The sequence below is a fragment of the Plectropomus leopardus genome, chromosome 3 (assembly GCF_026936395.1).
Source record: "Plectropomus leopardus strain MGB_pleo_1.0 chromosome 3, ASM2693639v1, whole genome shotgun sequence".
NCBI lineage: Eukaryota > Metazoa > Chordata > Actinopteri > Perciformes > Serranidae > Plectropomus > Plectropomus leopardus.
In genome coordinates this window covers 20,048,715-20,070,386 of record NC_142178.1, presented here as the reverse complement: position 1 = coordinate 20,070,386, position 21,672 = coordinate 20,048,715, and the positions used below count along the sequence as shown (strand labels likewise).

At 38.8% G+C, this 21,672-nt stretch overlaps 1 protein-coding gene across 1 annotated transcript; it reads left to right on the top strand.

The window, feature by feature from the left end:
* Positions 1-1,680: 1,680 nt before the first annotated feature.
* ern2 (endoplasmic reticulum to nucleus signaling 2) lies at positions 1,681-21,395 on the top strand. Its single transcript, XM_042485313.2, has 24 exons — positions 1,681-2,022; positions 4,162-4,279; positions 4,371-4,404; positions 5,476-5,548; positions 5,635-5,707; positions 5,979-6,101; positions 6,259-6,360; positions 7,809-7,868; positions 7,998-8,214; positions 9,830-9,908; positions 10,144-10,294; positions 11,164-11,306; positions 11,614-11,802; positions 13,406-13,547; positions 13,792-13,899; positions 13,990-14,080; positions 14,604-14,793; positions 14,918-15,014; positions 15,205-15,404; positions 16,410-16,557; positions 17,017-17,144; positions 17,403-17,526; positions 17,620-17,687; positions 19,070-21,395. The coding sequence occupies exons 1-24, from the start codon at positions 1,933-1,935 to the stop codon at positions 19,250-19,252; spliced, it is 2,931 nt and encodes a 976-aa protein (XP_042341247.1). The 5' UTR covers positions 1,681-1,932; the 3' UTR covers positions 19,253-21,395.
* Positions 21,396-21,672: the final 277 nt, after the last annotated feature.

Genomic DNA, 21,672 nt, shown 5'->3' with positions numbered 1-21,672 from the left:
AAACACAATATAGTTGATATAAACTTAATATACCGCAAATCAGTATCAATCAATCAATAGAATATTGCATAAATCTTAGCCTGCAATGTCACTAAAAAAACACCCCCAAAAAACATAATGAAAGTTAAAAAAAAAAAAAAAAAAGGCCGACTGTAACTAACTAAATTTACTCACTGTACTTAAGCACAAATTTTAGGTACCTTACTTGATACTTGAGTCTTCTCTTTTTAAGCCATGGTATATTTCTACTTATCACATCTCAAAGGGGTATATTGTAAATAATCAGTAATAAATAATAATTATTTATAATATCTGAAACATAGTATACACGGCATAAACCTGATATAGGCCTATTGTCATTCAATAGTAATCCATAATATCTTCTAAAATTACATACATTTTAACCTAACTACCTTTAAATCAATTAAAGTACACTGTTTCCCACTGAAATGTGGTGAGGGAAAAGTCAGTGGTAGAAAGTAACTATTTAAATTTAACCCACTGTATTTAAGTGCAAATTTGAAGTACATTACTTGATTTGTTTCTTTTCATAACACTGTATGTATTTCTACTTCCACTACATCTCATGGGGAAATACTGTATATAAATAATAATGAATATTGTATAATTATTATATACATTATCCAAAACATGGTGTAGTTGATTAACTATTAACTAACTATTCTAACTACTATTAATTAACTTAATGTTCTTCAATAAATAGTAATAGATTATGTTTTCTAAAATTATGTCTAACTTAGCCTGACATGTCACCATCTACCAAATGAAAAATAAGGGAATAAATAAAAGTGCAACATCCCTATGAAATTAGAGAAGGGAAAGTCAGTGGTGGAAAGTAACTAACTAGATTTACTTAACTAACCTACTGTATTTAAGTACAAATTTGAGGTAGGCATACTCTGCCTGAGTCTTTTCTTTTCATGCCACAGTATAGCCTGTATCTACTTGACTACATCTTAGAGGGGAATATAGTATTATCGATTATATAAAATGTCCAAAACACTTGATAAAATTTTAATATACTGTAAATCAATAGTAATCACTCATATTTTATAAAATGGTGTAGTTCTTAGCCTGCAATGTCACTATCTGCCAAACAGAAAATAATAAATAAAAGTAGGCCTACAGTGTTTTCCTCTGAAATGTGTTGGGGGGAAAGTCAGTGGTGGAGAATAAATAATTACATATAATCAAGTAGCCTACTTTATTTAAGTACAAATTTGAGGTATTTACTTGATTATTTTCTTTTATACCACTCTACTTTTTAACCCTACTCCACTACATCTCAGGGGTTAATATAACATATTGGTAATAATAAATATTTATTATTGAAGTAGAAGTATGAATTTGCATTGAATGGAAATACTCAAGCAAAGTATGTATCGAATGTCAGCAAAGTACTTGAGAAAGTATAGCTAGTTGCATTTGCAGTGGGGAGTGTAAAAGGAGAGTGAACAACAGACAATGACGCCCTCCACCACTTTCTATTGCACAAAAAGCCGCTCTTGTTGAGTTCACAACTGTCCTGCTGTCCGTTTCCACGTGTTCCAGCCGTTTCCATAGCCCCGCCCCTTCTGTTCCAAACCCGCCCGCTCATTGGTTGAGCCCGCCGTCACTCAGCACGAGACACACCAGCGTCCTCGCCCCCCTCCCTGCTTGACAGTCCGCTCCTGACGTCACCGGTTCCGTCCCAACACGGAAATATGGAAAAGTGACAAGAACGGCTGCGTTGCTGTTATTATTATGGATTTAAAGCTGTACTGTTAGCTTAGCTTTCACCGTGTTTGTTGACTACCGACGGTAAACGGCCCGGCTAACTTTCTGACAGATGGACGCCCGCGCTGGAAATGGGGAGAGAGTTCGACCTCTGTTGTTAGTTCAATAGCTTCAGTCCTCCGTTTGTTCAGATCCATGAAACAAAGTGCTCTGGGGGTCATGGGGACTCTGGGACGCCTGCTGCTGTCTCTCCTCCTGCTGTCCTGTGAGGACAAAGTGTTTCAGGTGAAGTTTGTGACGGTTAACTGTGTGTGCGGGTGTTTCTGTTGTTGTTAATACCGTTTGGGTCTTGCTATTTATGCGCCGCGGAGACCGCAACTGGTATCCCACTGCGCCTCTGAGTCTATTTCAGGCTCGAGTAAAGTTGCCATGATATGATGAGAGGACGTTTGGTCCAAATTACCCGAAGAAAGTTAATACTGTGTGTGGGTGTGTAGTTGGGGCATTGGTGTGTGTGTTTAAACGTTTGTGCGCGTGCACGAGTATCTCCGTGCGCGTCTAGAGCTCTGGTGAAAGAAGTATTCATATCCCTTACCTAAATAAGAGTACTAGTGCCCATATGTAACTAAATACATTTACTCAAATTCTGTACTTAAGTATGAATTCGAGGCACTTGACTATTATTTTCATGACTCTTTATACTTGTACTCCACTACATTTCCAAGGTAAATATTGTACTTTCACTTCACAACATTCATCTAAAGGCTTTTGTTATTAGTAACTTTACAAATAAAGATTGCTTTAGCATAAACACACAAGAAGAGTTTATGAAATTAAATTCAGTTTAATTGAGTTTTATTTATAAAGCCTGATATTAGGGGTCGACCAATATTGTTTTTTCACAGCTGATTTTGATACACATTATTAGTAGTTAATGAGACTGATAACTGATATTTGGAACCAATATGCATTTACATTTTTGTCAATATTCGGGAATTGGATTATAACAAACTCCAACACAAAACTTTGCTTAAATGTCTTTGACTTTAAAAGAAAATAAAGTCAAGTAAAAAATTAAATAGAAAATGAATAAATAAAAACTTCCTGAGGTTTTTACTAAATAAAAATGCCTCCCATGCTGACACTTTCTTTGCACTTTTTAATTAATTAATTTTATTGGTAATCATAAAAATGAAACACTGATACATCAACAAAATGTCAAATATCGGCCTGATAATCGGCCAGGCCGATAATCCGATAACCCCTACCTGATATCATAAATCACACTTTTCCTTAAGAGGGCTTTACAGCAGAAGACATCACTCTGTCCTTGGACCCTCTCAGCAGAAAAGGAAAAACTCCCTTAAACTTAAGAAAGAGCAACTGAGGAAGGATCCCTCTTCCAGGACGGACAGACATGCAATAGAAGTTGTGTTTAAAATAAAATATGCTTTGTTATATATAACAAATCTATATATTAAGCTACTCAACAGTGTACAGTTGAAATGATTAGTTGATTAATCAATTAGCTGATTGAAAAAAAACATCAAAGCACATCCATAAATTAGAAAATAACATAAATTGAAAACATTTACTAGAAATAAATTGAAAAAATAATATCCACTTGTTTTTCAGCTAATTGATTAATCAACAAATCATTGCAGCTGTACTCTTATAAACTGTTGGGCAATTTAATCTAAATCATGTTAATCAAATCAAACATCAAGTTTTAAAAATTGTATGTTTTAATGCATAAATCCTCATTTCTGTTTTCACTTGTTACTAAAGCTTTCAGATAATTGCAGTGAAGTAAAAAGTGCAATATTTCCCTCTGAAATGTAGTGTAGTATAAGTATTAAGTGGCATGAAAAGAAAAGACACAAGTAAAGTACAAGCACCAATTTGTGCTTAAGTATAGTACTCTAGTAAATGTACTCAGTTACATTCCACCACTGGTCTTATGCCAGTGCTTTCCATAAAAATATGGCGTTTTCAATGGTGTGCTCTCACCACACAGTACTGTTCAGTTTTTGTTACCACTTGCCAGCAGTTGGTAGGTAAATAAGGGAGTGGTGAACACACACACACACACACACACACACACACACACACACACACACAAACACACATGCACGCTCACCCAGTCAAACACAGTTCTCAGTCGAGGGTATAGTGTTGGCAAGACAAGGAGGAGGGGAGGAGGGTGTGTGAGGATATCCTGTTAAATGAGGAACACAGGATAATTATTGGAGCTGAACTTTACTGCAGAGCTGGACTGTCAAACCCTGGCGGATCTGACACACCCACCAACACTCGCACATGCTGTGGTCATGCTATATTGAAATCTCAGATGTACATGACATGATGGCTGTCAGACAGCTGGCTTAAAGTATCTCTCTCGCTCTCTCTCTTCTCTTCCTCTAGGTTGGAGGCGTTAGATCGGTCACCCTCCCAGAATCCCTCCTGTTCGTCTCTACACTGGACGGTAGTCTGCATGCCGTCTCTAAGCAGTCAGGAGACATCAAGTGGACCCTAAGAGAAGGTTCATGCACATAAGCATTTATACTGTTTCCTGAATCTCTATTTTCATTTTTAAATATTTCTCATGAAAACTGGTCTTTGCCCTCTTTCAGACCCCATTATTCAAGTACCAGTCTACCTCACAGAGTGAGTAACACACACGCACAGAACTGAGTTATTTATTTATTTTTTGGTAATGTATTCATAGCACAGTATCAAAAACTGTCAAGTACTTAAGTTTGGTAGATTTGTAGTCATGTTTGCTTATTCTTTGGTCAGATAGTTCCAAGTTTAAATTTTCAAAAGTGCCAATTTTAAATTATTTTATTTTTGTAAAGCATTTTTGAAACCATAATTATTAAAGGGAAACTTAGGTATTTTTTAACTTGGACCCTGTTTGCCCGTCTTTTTGTGCCTAAGTGACTAATGGAGACTACAGTTTTCAGGCTGCTATGTAATCCCGACAGGTAATTTTGCACTATCAATTTAAATCAATTAAAGGTGCCTGTTTTTGCCAGGGACAGGCTCAAATAGTCACTGTAAGTGTCTGACAACTTAACAGAAAGGACCCTAGACAGAAATGAAATGGTTTTTTTTTACCTTTCTGTTGGTAATTGTGTCCAAGTCTCGCTCAAGGAGAGTCTTGTTCTGAAATCTTGAGAGAGGTGACTTGGTTGCAGGAAAAAACACAGTGTAAACATTAGTGAGAACTGAAGAGAGTGTTTGAGTGTAGAAAGATTTTATGTCATGGTTGAACATTTAGCTGATTTCAACAATGTTTAAAAGTCTGCAAGATTTCAGAAGACTTCCAAAATGTCCAAATCAGTGAAAGGTAAGGGGAAAAAAGGTAAGGGGAAAAAATTCTCTGTAGGGTCTTTTTCAAAAAGTTGCCAGACACTTATAATAATCTGAGCCAGTAAGTGGCAACAACACCACTTTTAGTGGATGTAAATTGACGGTGCACAACTGCCTGAAGGGATTACACAGCAGCCTGTTTTGTCGCTGCGACTGCAGCACTCTCTCTCAATACTGGACCAATTTCTAAAATTGCTGACTCCATTAGTCACTTAGACACAAAAACTAAGGGAAATAGAGTCCAGGTTGAAAAATACAGATGGTTTCCTTTTGGATAAAGTAAGCTATAGGAAAAACTAGTTGTGCAAAGCATTGAAATATATCAAATAATCAATGAAATGATGTATTAATGTTGTTTTGTAGACCTGGTTTTCTCCCTGACCCCAACGATGGCAGTTTGTATATACTGGAGGGCAAACACAAAGAAGGCCTGATGGTAAACAATGTAGCATTTATGTGTGTATGTTTGTTTCTGTGTGTCAGTTTTCTCTTTATAACGTCATTGCTTGGCTGTACCTGCAGAAATTGCCCTTCACCATCCCAGAGTTGGTCCAGTCGGCTCCCTGTAGGAGCTCTGATGGTGTACTCTATACAGGTGAGGTGGTGCGTGTGTGTGTGTGTGTGTGTGTGTGTGTGTGTGTGTGTGTGTGTGTGTGTGTGTGTGTGTGTGTGTGTGTGTGTGTGTGTGTGTGTGTGCGCGCGCTCACCTACCTTATGTTATCATTGTGTGTGAGACAGACGGTTGCCAGAGATGGAGCATGACAGATGAGTCATATTAATATTTGACATGCTGCAGTTTTGTTGGCTAATATTTCTGTGTCTTTGCATGTTTGTGTCTGTGCGTGTGCGTGTGTGTGCACATGAAGGTAAAAAGCAGGATGTATGGTTTGTGGTTGATCCTGAGACAGGCGAGAAGCAAACCAGTTTAACCACCTCGTCCTCTGAATCCATCTGCCCAAACACTCCTCTTCTGTACATTGGACGCACAGGTATGTCATGCATACTAACACACACACACACACACACACACACACACACACACACACACACACACACACACACACACACACACACACACACACACACACACACAGGTGTCTGAGGCATCTTGGTTTGATGGACTTTGCACTTCTCTCTTTTTTCCAGAATACATGGTTACCATGTTTGACACTAAGACACAGGAGCTGCGTTGGAACGCTACGTACAATGATTATTCTGCTCCACCTTATGATGACAAACAAGACTACAGTACGTCTCTCGCAAACACATTCATTTATGGAAGGTTATTTAGCTGGATTATTTTAATGTAAATATGAACTAATAACACTCTTCCAGAACCTGCTTTGTGATAGCAGTAATATTTTAGAGCATTAAAAAGTGGACAAAAAAGGGGCGGCCAGTAGCTCACCTGGTAGAGCAGGCGCCCCATTTACCAAGGCCATGTCCCTGCCACAGCGGCCGCGGGTTCGAGTCTGACCTTGGCCTCTTCTCCTCTCTCTTCCCTCTGATAGTCTGTCCTATATTATAAAGCTGAAAAGCCTTAAAAAAGTGGACAAAAAAAACAACCATTGAATACTTGTATAGAACAGGTGCATTTGAGACTTAGTAATGTATGAAATGTAAAAATACACCACCGTAGAATCTATTCACTTGCAGTCACTTAACTGAGTATAACATTTCAGTTAATGCAAAATTATGCATAATTATTTATTCGTCCAACTCCTATTTTAAGGTCAGCAATTCACTTTAGTCTCCACCAAGGAGTTGTCTTCAGTCCTGTTTGTTTTTGGCACAAGTCAAAGAACATGTCATTAATATTTTTGATGCAGACCTAACTCTAAGATTTTTTCAGTGTTTTTCAACACTAGTGCAGTTCTCATTTAGGCCATACTGCTTGTAGCTTTCTCAAGAACCATGCATCTAAAAAACTTCACACTCAACACTGCGTTTCTTGGAAACAAAACTGTTTGTGATGAAAGTTATATCGCTGATGCTTGAAAAGTTTCAGTTTGCTACAATGTAACATGGTCTTTCTTTCTTCATTTGTTTTCAAATGTTCTTTAGCGAGCGATGGAGCTGTACCCAGCATACCGTTTGGTGGTGTTAACAGTTAATAAGGATCCTCTCTCGATTCACTGCACTGTGTACTTCTGGCAGAAATAACACACTACTAATAAATATGCAACTTAGATCTCAAGAGCTCGTACTTATCACCGCATTTCCTTGGGTCCTCAGAACACACCTGCCAAGTGTGAAGTCTGTTGGATGAAAATTTGCCTAGTAAATGGAAGGACAGACATACAGGCAGAAAGACTCCTTTCATATTAGAGCATTTCTGAAAATTATTTGCTCATGAGCTACTGAATTTACTTGAATGATACAAATTTGGTACATGTATTTCATGATTGTCTGTTAGTGTGTATTTTGATACATATTTAATCCGAGAAATGTTTAAACATTAAATTGTAATAAAATGGTAAATTATGGGGGCTCTTAAACTTTGGTGGAGAAATGTGTTCTGTGACTGCTCTATAGTTTGTTTATTTAAAAAAACCCACATTAAATGGTTCAAGATTCAACAATGAAATGAACTAGGACTTTGTGTATTTGAAATCTGCAAGAATGTGTGCAAAAACTTAAAGCTGCCATGTCCCAACTTGTCCAAAACTGACCTGTCCAACCTTTTGCACTTCCAGAGATGGCCCATCTTGTGTCCAGTGGAGATGGTCTTGTTGTGACAGTTGACAGAGAGACAGGTAGGGGGAGGTGTGTGTTTTTACTCTGTGAATATTGTATCACCTTTTTTCATGTGTGAGAGGTTGATTTGTTTTTTTTTTCATCTGTACATCCTCGTAAGGCTGTAAGTGTGTGTTTTTGTCATCCAGGTGACGTCTTGTGGAGTCAGAACTATGGTTCGCCAGTTGTAGGGGTTTACCTTTACTCTGGCGACTCTCTAAGACACGCCCCCCATCTGTCCCTCGCCATGGAAACGTTACGTTTCCTCACCTTCTCCTCTGCCAACGACCAGGCAGATGCACACGCTACACTGAAGTGGAGCTATCAGTTTGTGAAGGAGCAAGCCAGCGCACAAACACAACTCGTGTAAGACAAACCGCACAAACATGCATACAAACAAGCTTGTGATGTTCACTGGTCTGATTAAATCATTTATTTGAGTGGTAACTAGAAGGCTTTTAGATTGCATGAAGCTTGGCCGACACTTTTCCAATTTGCTCCTTCAACCGTGCTTAAAATTTAATTAAGTGATGACACACTGAGAGGTGTCCTATGGACAGGGCAGAACAAGAAGTGCTTAGTCTGTTATTTTCTCTATTAGCATACCTGGGGTTGTTAATTTATCACACTTGTTTGCCCACTTACTTCAGGCAAAAGGATTAGCTGTGTTAAAGTAATAGTTAGGTTTTTTCAAACTCTGGTTATCCATAGTTAGTGTATTGCATACAATATTGCAGTAAACTTATTTTATCCACCCAGAAAAGTTCCTCTCTAAAATATCAATATCAGTTGAAGTGTGTGTTATATTAGGAATATTTTCACAGCTTTGCCTTGCTGCAGACAGCCTTTCTGACAAGGAACTGAACTGAAACTGAACATTATCTTATCTATGCTCTGTTCAAAGCCAGGCACCAGAATCCATTGACAAAAACAGTAATTTTACCTCTTCGAATACAGGAGCCACTGATCTACTGCTGCCTCAACTCGTAGGTTGTTTGTGTCATTGTGTGATTTTGGTTAATCCAAATCAACCCTTTGAAACAGCCAAGTCACACAATAACACAAACAAAGTTAACTGTTATGGCAGAGGTAGACCAGCAGCTCCCATGTTCTGTGAGGTAAAATTACTGTTTATAACAATGGAGTCTGACTTTGAAAAGAGCATAGATCATGTCTTCAGTTCCCTGTTGGAAATGACTGTCTGACAGCCAGGTAAAGAGGTGAAAATATTCTAAAACGTACACCTACACTGTTACTGGGGGTTTTATTTGTTTTGTTTTTTTCTTAGTGGGACTTATTTTTCTGTAGCTAAAATCTGTTTTGTTGTTGTCGTACATTGCTTAGCTTCCTTGGCAGTTTTCCAGCCTGCTTTTACAAACTGGCTTTGACTAACAGCCCCACTTCAAAATATCCAAAGAATGCATTTAAAAATGTCATGCACTCTGTTTATCCTTTGATTTGGTTTATTAACCCTGGTTCTACAGTGTGAAGAAACCTAGTTTAAACCCTTGAAATATGAGCAAACTGGCTGGATTTCTTTCAAAAACACAGGAAGGCAATGAGCAAATAAAACAAGAAATGACAAATAATTAGCAAGAACTTGGTAAAACGTACAAAAATATTACCTGAACAAACAAACAAGTAAGAAGAAAAAAAAGTGACAAAAAAGGAAATATAGGAATTATCATTAAATAGTTTTCTTCCCAGCTGTTTTTCCGTTTTCCCAAGATGTTTTTCCTAGCTTTTTAAAAAATAATTTTCTAAATCTACTTATTTCTTGCAATTTGCAAAACATTTATTTCTAAGTTGTTCATAGTCTTTTTTGTTACCATGTTTTCTAAGAAATTGAACCAATTATACCAGGGTTCAAGGAGTTAAAAACTTGTGAAAGAAAAGAAATGTGCACTGATTTACAACAGTTGTTAAACTATTGACTCAATTGCTGGCTGCGAGAATAACCTGACTTTTTCCTCTTTTTAAGACCCACTCTCTATGTAGGAAAATTAGACACCCATCTTTACGCCTCCACTTCGCTTGTCCACCATGGAGTCTCGTTAGTGGTGAGTTCAAATATATAATCTATTTTTATCATTTAACTGCATTCTCACACACTGTTTCCTTATCTGTTCAAGTCATGCACCTGTGGTGATTCTCCCGCCTGCTTTACAGCACACTGATAGTTATTACATGTATTATATGAGGTGTGTCAGAGGAGTTTGAGGAATTGATAATAAATCGAGGCAATGGCGAGATATCTGTTATGTGACTGTTTTATGCCTCTTGTTGCCGTGGCAGCCTCGAGGACTGACGTTGGCTCGAATCGAGGGTCCAGTGACGGCCGGAGTGACGGTCAGAGAACAAGGCGAGTATGAGATCACACCGTCCACTGATGTGCGCTACCCACCAGGGAGCACAAACAGCCGGAAGAACCACTGGCTTCTAATAGGTAAACTCTCACAAACACACTCATTACTGGATGCCATTCACTCATGAAATCTCTGGAAAAGTTATGACATTAGAAAAACTGTTTGTTTTTTCAGACTTGGAAATGGTCTAATATAAACAGAATGTTTTGGAAAAGTTTCTAATACATCCTAAAAATGTCATATTGAATTTATTCCTTTTATGACTAGTTTAAAATGTAGTGCTGCACTGTATAACCATTGAAATGTCACTGTCATCATGTGATTGGTGTATGCAGTTAGCTTGCAATGGAAATGTGTGTGTTTAATAATGTATGGCTTTTGAACAACAAATATGATATATGACTTATAAGAGAGGCAGACCCTAGCCACACTGGATGTAGGCTCTGCGCCAAAATGTTTTATGTTGGCGTCATGGGGGTAGTGGGTCTGGTCAGCCATGCTAAAGGGAAACAGCATTACGATAACCAAAAGGCCACTCAACGGACTGCCAGTGTCGGTACATATTTTAAGCCTGTTGTAGCATGGCCAGTTGACTTTACTGCTGTGTCCACTGTATGTGTAGACACAAAGACATTCCATACTATATTCCACGGTAAATTTTTGCTAAAATGCCTGTCTTAAGGCATAGTACACTGGAATAACCATTATTGCACCCTATAATGGCTATATAGGCCCAACATTACATATTTTAGATTTGATTTGATTTGATTCCTCTTTTTTGTCAGTAAAAAAAACTCCTGAAATTTGTCTTGTGTCCCAGGACGTCAACAGTTACACAAAAATACAAAACAATACAGGACTGACGTTACCAGACAAGAAAGTGACCAAACCCCGGACACAAATACAGAAGCTCGGACAGTTCTGAATGTGTTATCTCTGTGTGTTTTAGGTCATCACGAGCTTCCTCCAGTAGCTCACACCACCATGCTGAGGGATTATCCAGCCGGCCTGCAGCGTTCTGGTGAGGCAGTCATCCCCCCTCGACCTTCTGCTGCCTCTGCCTCCCCCGCCTCCTACTACCATCAGCGCTACGTGAGTCACCACTCCAAACTACTTCTGTGTCACTACTGCAGTGTGCACTTGAGAGTCAGTACATCACAGGAATGATATCAGACAATAGTCTTCTCCTATCAGGTTATTACTGTCTATTATAGCACACTTGAAGCTGCCTCAGAGACTGAGGCATTGATGTGATAAACTGCTAAATGTCCCTTTAATGTCCACTTATCATTGTAAACTGCTTTACAGTGAACAATGACGACAAACACAGATAAAAACAAGTGAAACCTCATTATATTTCCATTGTTTCTCATCCGTGTTGTCTTTTTGTGTCCTTCAGTTCCAGACAGTTGCTGGTAGCCATAGCGACGCTAACACTAATAAAGGAGGGGTTGATGGGAGGACAACAGGACAGGCTCAGAGGCCGTCCGCTGTGCTGCCTGTCTATATGACTCAGGACCGTCTCACTCTGGCTGTTCTGACGCTGCTGCTGGGAGGGTGGCTGGCCTTCGCACTCACATACCCTGTTGTGAGTTTGTGTCTTGAGTCTGTTTGTTGAGATGAACGTGTGTTTAAGAAGCAGTTTTTCAGGTTTTATTCTCAAAGATATGAGCACATGGTGACAAACTACACAGATATAAAGCAATAATGATGGTATTAGGAAAAGATTTAAGATATCCTGTCAAGTTTTTGAATTTTAGTAGAGCAATGGGGCTGGTTTTCTATGAGTGGGTCCCTGTTTTGTTTATCGTGTGCACACTTAACGAGTGCATATCTGTGTCTGCACACATGGGTGACATTAACAGTCCTGTAAATGGTTTCGCACTATTTTGCTGATGAGGTGGGGGTAAATCTCTGAAGACATGCGTCAATGAGCCAGAAGTGAGAGTAAACCAGAAGGCTAATAGCTAGCAAACATTAAAAGAAAATCAGCTTGCAAATGTTTAATGAGGAAGCAAATGCATTCAACACATTTTTAGGCCTTAAGGATACACACAGTGGGAACAATTTAAGCACTCTATTGCGCATAGTCTTAAGTCTATGACAAAAATGTAAATCGGGCATGTCCAGCTCCACTTTTGTTAGTTAAACATCTAGTAATCTGAGTGCAATGTAAGGTGCAAGGGGAAAAGGTGCTGTATTTAGTCCCTTAATTAATTATTTAATTAATTATTTGTGTGTTTTGGGTGTAAAATGAATTCAACCAATCAGTGTAATCTCCTATTCCCTTTAAAACTCATGCCTGCCTGCTCCTGGCTCACTTGACAATTTATTGTCAGATTCCGTAAATTGGAGATTCGAGCCGTTTTCTGCTGAGAATAATGTAGTAAGAGCAGTAATGTCACTGCAGCAAATATTTTAGGACATTTAAGCAGCAAAATTAAACATTTTAATTATACACTTGACATCGAAAAAAGAACTAAACTTTTAGCTTCTGAAATAATCAATCAAGTTACGCTGCTCCTCGTGCAAAAGTGCACACATCGCCTCTCTTAGTGGGGATTTGCTGTGGAGCAGCAGCCGGCAGCAGCTCTGCAGCTCTGTGCTGCTCTCTGCACATTTAGAGATTGTAATTATTTACCTCATCAATTATTTACTATTTCATACAACTGCAACCAATTTGTGGCCACCTATGTAGACTAATTTTATTATCTGAATAATGCACCCTTTAGATTGCAGGAAAATAACGTGCCTCGAGCCTTAAAAGCAAAATACTTAAACCATTTATTGGTAGAGCAGAATATTTTCACAAGTGCTATGCTCCTAAGCTCTGTTGCACTACGCTCACAATATTACCAGCAGCCAATGTGTTAAATTAAGAAAATAAAGTCCATTAATCAGCTTAAATAATGGAGCATAATTTATTGCTAAAGCAATGATCATGAACGGGGTGCACCTCTCATGCCTTTCTTTTATCAGTGTTTTAAGACTTCTTGTTTTGTGTTTTTACAACATTTGGGCTGACTGGTAGTTGCTGAGCTTTATTGACCATGCTGTAGAAGTGTTGTAAAGAAAAGTTTGATCATTTTACACTCTCAAAGAGGAGCTCCGGTTATTTATCCTCTTGAATACTGATTTTTCAAACTACATCTTCTAACAGCATTTAATGTGATCTCTTTGTGTTTCTCCAGCGTGCAGCTCATCAGCTGAAAGCTCAAAGGCAGCTGGAAGAGGCTTTTGAGTCTCGTCTCCAGCGCATGCAGACAAACATGCAGACCGTGACCCCGGTCTCTTCGGACACGACCCTCTCCACTGACACAAACCTCTCCAGTGGTAAGTTACTTACTACACAGGTTCTCTTTTATCCCTGGTATTTATTGACCTTTGGGTCCAGCTCAGTGATTAAACATTTTCCTTTGAATTGCACTGAAATGAAGGATTATTAAAATGCATAAAGTGTTGAAATATCATTTTTCTCAAAGCAGAGAAATCTTTAATATTTCATTCAATCCTTGATTAAACTGGGTACAAAAAAGAGACCCATTCATATTGTATATCTTCCCTTTTTTGTATCCAGACTCTCCGCCTGCATCTGCTGACCCTCCACCCAGTCCTCACACTCACAGCAGCAGCACGACCTCCGATGTCGATAAAAATAGCACCTCTGTCCACAAACCCACAGCAGGTAACACACCAAACTGTATATTCTCACTTTCTGTCCCTCAAAATTAAGATGAGATTATTATTGCTGCTTCATTCTTTCTTCCTCTCCCAGAAGGAAACAGTGAGGAGGTGCAGGTGGGTAAAATCTCCTTCACTTCATCTGAGGTGCTCGGACACGGCACGGCAGGAACTTTTGTCTTCAGGTAACAGTATTTATATTATTAACACAGCGCTGCTTTTAAATGACCATTTGCCCATTTTGCGTTACTTACATTTCTGCCAGGCATTCTTAAGCATATCATAAAATTAATTTCTTACCAGTTAGACTTTTGTTTTTTTAAACTTCTGTTTATTGACTTTAAAAAAGCACTATAAACATACAGTAAAACAAGCACTATAACAGCAAATGCACGGGAAAACACAAGAGCGAAAACAGCAAGAAACACAATAGTTTCAGGGCATTGACAGTGACGCGATTAACCTGTTAGACCATTAACCATCCACTTTAATTTTTCAATCAGACTATTGACAAGTTAGACTTTAGTTTATTACCACCTTTATTTTGTCAGTTTTGCTGTTTAACGCCAGCTGACTGACTAGTTCCTTTTTAATAGACTATCTAGCGACACTATTAAACTGCCAGATTTTTGAACAGTAAAGCAAAAACTACATTTTTCAGATGCACATACAGTACTATGTGTAATGTGTTATTTTTTCTGACTTTAGGGGTAATTTTGATGGACGCCAAGTCGCGGTGAAGCGAATACTGCCCGAGTGTTTTGAGGTAGCAGAACGTGAAGTGCAGCTCCTCCGTGAGTCTGACACACACCCAAACGTCATCCGATATTTCTGCACAGAGAGAGACCGCCTCTTTACTTACATCGCCATCGAGCTGTGCACCGCAACCCTGCAACAGGTCAGTACTGCAGGGCTTTGTTAGTTGACTTTTTGTGCAGCAGTTCCTGTTTAAAATGACATCCCTTAATAACAAAACCATCATATGTTGCTGCGTGTTTGTTATGTGCCTTTGTTCTCTGCAGTATGTGGAGGATCCGTCTTGTTTTCCTGAGCTGAATCCAATTACTCTGCTGGGACAGACCATGTGTGGCCTCTCACACCTCCACTCGCTCAACATAGGTCTGAGATACACATATAGTTGCAATATGTACACATACAAGTGCATACACAAATGATTTTTTAAAAAATGATATCCCCCCCAAAACAGATAACACAGTAGTGCTTAACTTGCATAGCTAAAACCTTCTCCACTTCCTCTTTCTGAAAAACCTAAATTTCTTTCTCGTTCTTTATCATCCCTCCCTTTTAGTCCATCGTGACCTGAAGCCTAGAAACATCCTCCTCTCTGGTCCCAGTGCGCTGGGTCGAGTCCGAGCTCTCATCTCTGACTTTGGACTCTGTAAGAAGATCCAAGATGGTCGGAGCAGCTTCTCTTTGCGGTCAGGAATACCAGGAACTGAAGGGTGGATAGCTCCTGAAGTGCTGCGGGATACTCCTGGCAACAAACCGGTAGGATGCATGTGTGTCACTCACAGCCGAACTGTCTTTGAACATTCAGTTGATGTGTTAGCTAAAATGGCCACAGTGGGAATGTTACATATAATAAAAAAAGGGTTCATATGTAGCTTTAGGGTCTGTGCATCTCTTCCCGAAATTTTTTATGGTGTGAATTTGAATCGGACATACTTTTTTTTTTTTTTTTAAACTTAAAGGGAGTGCCTGTAGCTTATAAAGGAAGTTTATTAATTATGTTAGGGGCCACGCCCAAGCCACATTTTTTGCACACTCTGATCCATTTCTGTCAATGTAGACATGTGGAGGGCATGCTTAAAAGCAGGTGCGATGTCCTTGCGGCACGCAAATGTTCCCAAGTACCTACTTTTTCAAAGCTGCACCCTGAAGAAATCAAATTCTGCGTTCAATACTACCTTTTGTGGTAATAATGACCTCATAATTGGAATTTTCTTGAGAGCTTCAAGTCCACAAATTCATGTACGACTTCCCATGTCATAAACCCCATGTGCAAAAGGGGTCTGAGCTCCGTTTGAACGCAGCAAAAGTTCAAGTTTGCATGCAGCATACATGTCAATTGCATGTGATATGGAACAACCAATCACAGCCTTCAGATATCTCTTTATTTGCCTCCATAAATATCACTCTGTGGTAAATATGGTGGTAAAGTTTATTACTTTAGTTCAGGGGCTACCCAGAGCTTTACATCTACATTTTCGGCCCAATACACACTTTTAAAAAAATCAGCGCCTGGAAGAAAATTAGCTCTGGTAAGTAGGGTATGATACTATGCTAGTTACAGCTGCTTAGCAATTTTAGGCACAACCGCCTTTGCACCCTTACAAGTTTGCAAAGAGTTCAAATAGGATTAGCACACTGCGCCCCATATTGCTACTTTGAGGCAGTAAAAGATACTGAAGGAAACTGAGTGGACCCTGAGGTGAGTATTTTTTCTGTAATTTTTGGTCCTCTGATCCAGTGTTTCTCCTCCTCTCTTCACAGACAGCAGCGGTGGACGTGTTCTCCGCAGGCTGTGTGTTCTACTATGTGGTCAGCCGGGGGCAGCACCCTTTTGGTGATACATTAAGACGACAGGTCAACATCCTGTCAGGAGAATATTCACTCTCGCATTTTATGGAAGATATACATGGTGAGAGCGATGTTTGCACTTATGTCTTTCCTGTCTTGCTTCATGTCTAATATTTTTTTTATGCTCAGTCAATTTCTCCACAATTCTTTTACACAAAATTCTCAAATAGAAACATTTTAATTTACCCAACCACCTCGCTCCTCTTGACCACCATGAGCCTAGGTCAGTCCAATCGCATCTCAACAATTAAACATCCTTGCAAATACGCTCAGTGCACAAAGGATTTTCCTGCTATAAGTCTCTAAGGCAGAACTGTCTCTTAAGATGAGTCCTCTGAGAAGGATACAGTTGTTTTATGGTTTACATGCAGTTTTTTGGACTATATGCTGTAACAGTAAAATTATACAGAAAAGGGCTTCAGGTTTTATTTTGGACAGTAATAATGCCATAAATCTTGTGATGGCACAATCAGTGAAAATAATACATAAAAGCCTGACAGCTGTTTCTCCCACCATTCAGATGACGTCATAGCACAGGATCTGATTGAGCAGATGATCAGTGCTGAGCCTGAGTCCCGGCCCTCCACAGCCTGTGTGCTCAAACATCCGTTTTTCTGGAGCCCCGAGAAGCAGCTTCTCTTTTTCCAGGTGTGTAAAATCACTTTGCCATTGATACACAAAGGGACAGCTCGCTCTCTTGTGATAACAGGGACCTCTTTTCATTATTACGATTTTGAAAGAGTTATTTCCTTCTGGTATATTCTTATTAGATGTTTTTAATTTTCTGATCATAAACAGTGACCAGGACATGTGCAAAAGGGGTCTGAGCATATAGCTGGAAGTGTAGTTTCTGTCTATAGACGTTTCTCTAGAAACATTATTTGGAATATTTGTGTGTGTATGTAGGATGTGAGTGACCGCATAGAGAAGGAGCCGGCAGACAGTCCGATTGTGGTCAAACTGGAGACTGCAGGAAGAGGAGTGGTCAGAACCAACTGGAGGATGCATATATCTGTGCCTCTGCAGACTGGTTTGTAAACGCACCCACACACTATCATTTAACTACGCTGTTTACACCTGTGAAGGATGGACTACAATCCCTGTCTTTCTGTGTGCTTTCCAGATTTGAGGCGGTTCAGGACGTATAAAGGAAACTCAGTCAGAGATCTGCTGAGAGCCATGAGGAATAAGGTCAGCATTCATGCTTACTCATACACTGAAAGCCCAATCCCTACACCTCTCGCCCCTACCACTTAGCCGTTAGCATTCATTTTGTACATTCCCATGTAGTAGTAGGTGTGTAGTAGTGCCTCACCTACTACTACATTCCCATGTAGTAGTAGGTGAGGCACACTTCAAACTGAGTGTTATGAGCAATCATCGACAAGATGATATATGAGCAACAAGAGAAACCCGCAAATGTAATTTTTTTGTTAAAGAAGATTTTAAAAATTCCAATTCCATCTGTTCTCTCAGTTTCATGTTGTTTCAGTGGTCCTTTTATTTAAAACAAGCATAATTTTTTTTTTTAAAAAGTTAGTATGTCAAAGTCTTCTTAACTAACATCACATTTTTATTGCAGGTTTGTGCATGATAATGTGACATTACCCCCGTTTGATGGCATATAAGGCCCTAAATTTAACTTTAGTCCAGCAGTGAAGTTCCTACACTTGTTACGGCTTCTTTTATGTGAGTACAGACTGACAGGGTGGGAGCCCAGGTTTCTAATGTTAGCCCACAGGGCCCCGCCAGTGACCTGGTAATAAAGCAGTGTTGTTTTTATGACTGCAACAGCGATAATCATGACCAGAAACATTTTGTTTTCAGGTTGTATAACCATCTGTCCATCTCTCCCATTCTCTTGAATACAATATCCCAAAAACGCATGAAAGGAATTTCCTCAAATTTGGCACAAACGTCCATTTAGACTCAATGAACTGATGACAATTTAGGTGGTCAGAGGTCAAGGTCGCTGTGACTTCAAAAAGCATGTTTTGGGGGATAACTCTAGAATGAATGCACTAATTATAATAAAATGTCACGTAAATGTCTAATAGGATAAAATGAAGTGATGACATGTCTTGCCAGACATGGATGTTAAAGCCATGACACACCAAGCCAAAATCGGAGAACTTGCAGTGACGAAAGCTCTCTGCTACAACTGCAACTTGACTGGTTTACGGAAGCGTACAAGAGTGAGGCGATAATTCTAGTTTATCTGATGACTTGTTTGATGGCTTGATAGCGTGAAACTTAAATTCCAATAAAGTCCTAGCAACCGCAACCGGCTGCCTGTAGCCCACGTAAAAAAAATCACCTGAGCAGGAGATGGCATACTTGCAATGTCCAGCAACACTTGCTGTTTATGTAATTGCCAGCATTGATGACTACTGATGACGCATCAGGGTCGAAGGGTTGTCCCATTATATAGGGGAGGATTTATCTGCCCAAGGGAGAAGGTGTCACCAGATAACGAGGGGTAGGGGAAAAAAATGAAATGGGATTGGGCTTTATATTTCTGTTATACAGACAGACACACTCTGACTCGTGTATGTTCACGTTGCACTTTACAGAAGCATCACTACCACGAGTTGCCAAAGGAGGTGCAGGAGACTCTCGGAGAGCTTCCCGAAGGCTTTGTCAGCTACTTCACCTCACGGTTTCCACGGTTACTGATGCACACACACGCTGCTCTGAGCCTCTGCTCTGATGAAAGACTGTTTCACCCCTACTATCTGTCCCCCAACGCCAAATAGCATTCACATAACTCTACACTTGACACTCCCTATACACACAGACACACGGTGAAGAACTTTTTAGTGAGCAACAGAAATCGCTGACAGTGCCCCCTTATTGCTTTTGTAAAGCCCATACTGTTTTTTGGGGTAAGATACAGTGCTGTGAAAAAGTTTTTTATATGCCTTGAGTTATTTTATAGATTTGTTTTATTTTTCTGCAGCTGCTGATCAAGAAACTATTTAAAAATTAAATTAGATAACGCAAACAGGCTGCATACATTTGTTATATTAATAATAGAGGATGTTTTTAAACTACATCTTGATGTGTCACTCCACTAGAATCATTCAGTAACACGTTTCTCCGAAACACATTCAGAAAAAAGGCTTTTTCAAGATTTTTTTTTACGAACGATATTCAAACACATTGCAGCTCTTGAATAAGGAAATCTGGAAAACATAGTGAAAAGAGGAGCTTTTTAATAAGGTGCAGCAAAAAGAAGAAGATATCACCGTGTAGCATCGCATCACTGGTTTAAGCTCTGAGTTGGCTGATGTGTAGAGATTCCTTCATCTTTATATCATCCTCTACAGTGCAGTTCTTTTTTAAAGTTTTTATTTATTGTGTAGGAAGTGCACCTGTTATTTCTCTAGTGCAATGATTCATTAGAATAAAGAAAAAAATCCTAAATCAAAGTCCTTGTTCTTCAGCCCATCGCACATTGTTTTATTGAAATATGTTTTCAATTTAGAAATATCCACCTCACAGTTAAACCCTCAAACTGGAGAAAACAAAACTTCTGTGACAGAAGGAACTATTTAAAAATCTTTTCCCATTATTTTTATTTTTATTTTTTCCTTTACTGGATAATCAATGGCATAGAGGCAGACAGGAAACAAGGGAAGAGAGATGGGTATGATATATGGTAAGTATAATTTAAAAATCTTTAAAAAAAGTTTGTCTGAAACTTAAATCAGAGATTTTCAGATTCCATTATATCCTTCCTGATACCGATTCCTATTGCTGAATTTGCAAATCAGCTAATACCAGTACCAGACCAATACCACTGCGTGAAAAAGCACTCTGTTTACTGGAAATCAGTTTGTCTCTGCTTTAAAACAGTTTTCCACACAGTAAGTTGCTCTTGGCAGCCACCAACAACTACTGCTTTAGAGCAGAGAATAAGAAAACTTGATTCCCAGGAAACCTGCCATTTGTTCTGGGTGTGAACCGTCTTTAAAGGTTATTATAAATTTTGTAGTGTCTGATCGGTGCCAATACCCAGCATTTTTGGCAGTATTGGAGGCTTTTCTGATACTGATATTGCTATCTAAACATCTCTAACTTAAATAGTATTGTATAATATAACATTAAAACAATAGGAAAGTTTCATTTATTTTATAATATATACGTCTGAAATAAATTAAAATTCATTTAGTAATAACTCTGAGTCCAGATTAAATACCACCACAAACGGTATGTGAGTTTCACAAACTTTGTCACAGCACTGTAGGTAGCACAAACACTGGACAGCAGGTTTTATGACAAATAAAGCTTGTGCTGCTGTTACAAGGCTTCATGTTATAGGAGAAACCTCTGTTATCCATTTTACCACTTACTCAACAGTTCACTTCCCCTCTGTCCCTGCTGCTTCTCTCAGCCAAAGACTTTTCACTCTGCTGTTTCTTTTTATGTATTTAATGTGTGTCTGAATGTAGCTGCACTGACTGAAGAATGTACTAAGTCTTTTTGCAAGCCTTTCTTTTTTCTGAAGGCAGTATGTGGAGCTTAATACCAAAAAATCTGTGGCACCATGCACATGCTGGGAAAATCTGATTTATGCAGGCAGTAATGTAATAATGGTAACTAAGTTTTCCAGTTTAATTTTGATTTATTGACATTTTTTGTTTACCCATTTTCAACAGAAATGCAATATTTTCCACCACTCCTGAATGTTTGCTTTGCTTGAGCTTTTGAGCCTCAGATATGTCTCCTTGTAACTACTGGATGAAGGTTTTTTTTTAGTCTGATGTAGAAAAAATGATGAAAAATCAAACTTTTGTACTTTTTTGGATGTGTGAATTAAACATGCTTTTGGTGTGCTGAAGAATTAATAAATCAAGTGTTGTCGCCACCTGGTAAACAAAGACAGAAAAAAGGAAACTTACTATTTGTTTTACTCCTCCCAGTTTCAATACAAATGGGTTGATGTTGATTGAAGAAAATTAACAGCAAATATTTTGTTGACGTTTTTGTCGGGCAAGTGTAGAGCATTGGAGTTCCCACAGTCATTAAAAAAAACAGGAAAAGTCATGAAATTTCACAATTACCTTTTCCAGGCCTGGAAAAGTCATAGAATTAGTAAAAATCATGTAAAGTTTTGGAAAAGTCCTGGAATTTTGTCATGTGTAATAAAATTGTTACAGTAATGTTAAATCAA

Excerpts from the sequence above, each read along its gene's own strand:
- ern2 (XM_042485313.2), top strand. The coding sequence starts at position 1,933 with ATGAAACAAAGTGCTCTGGGGGTCATGGGGACTCTGGGACGCCTGCTG. Across the intron at positions 4,280-4,370 it reads CAAGTGGACCCTAAGAGAAG|ACCCCATTATTCAAGTACCA; the intron begins GTTCATGCACAT and ends GCCCTCTTTCAG. Across the intron at positions 7,869-7,997 it reads GACAGTTGACAGAGAGACAG|GTGACGTCTTGTGGAGTCAG; the intron begins GTAGGGGGAGGT and ends TTTGTCATCCAG.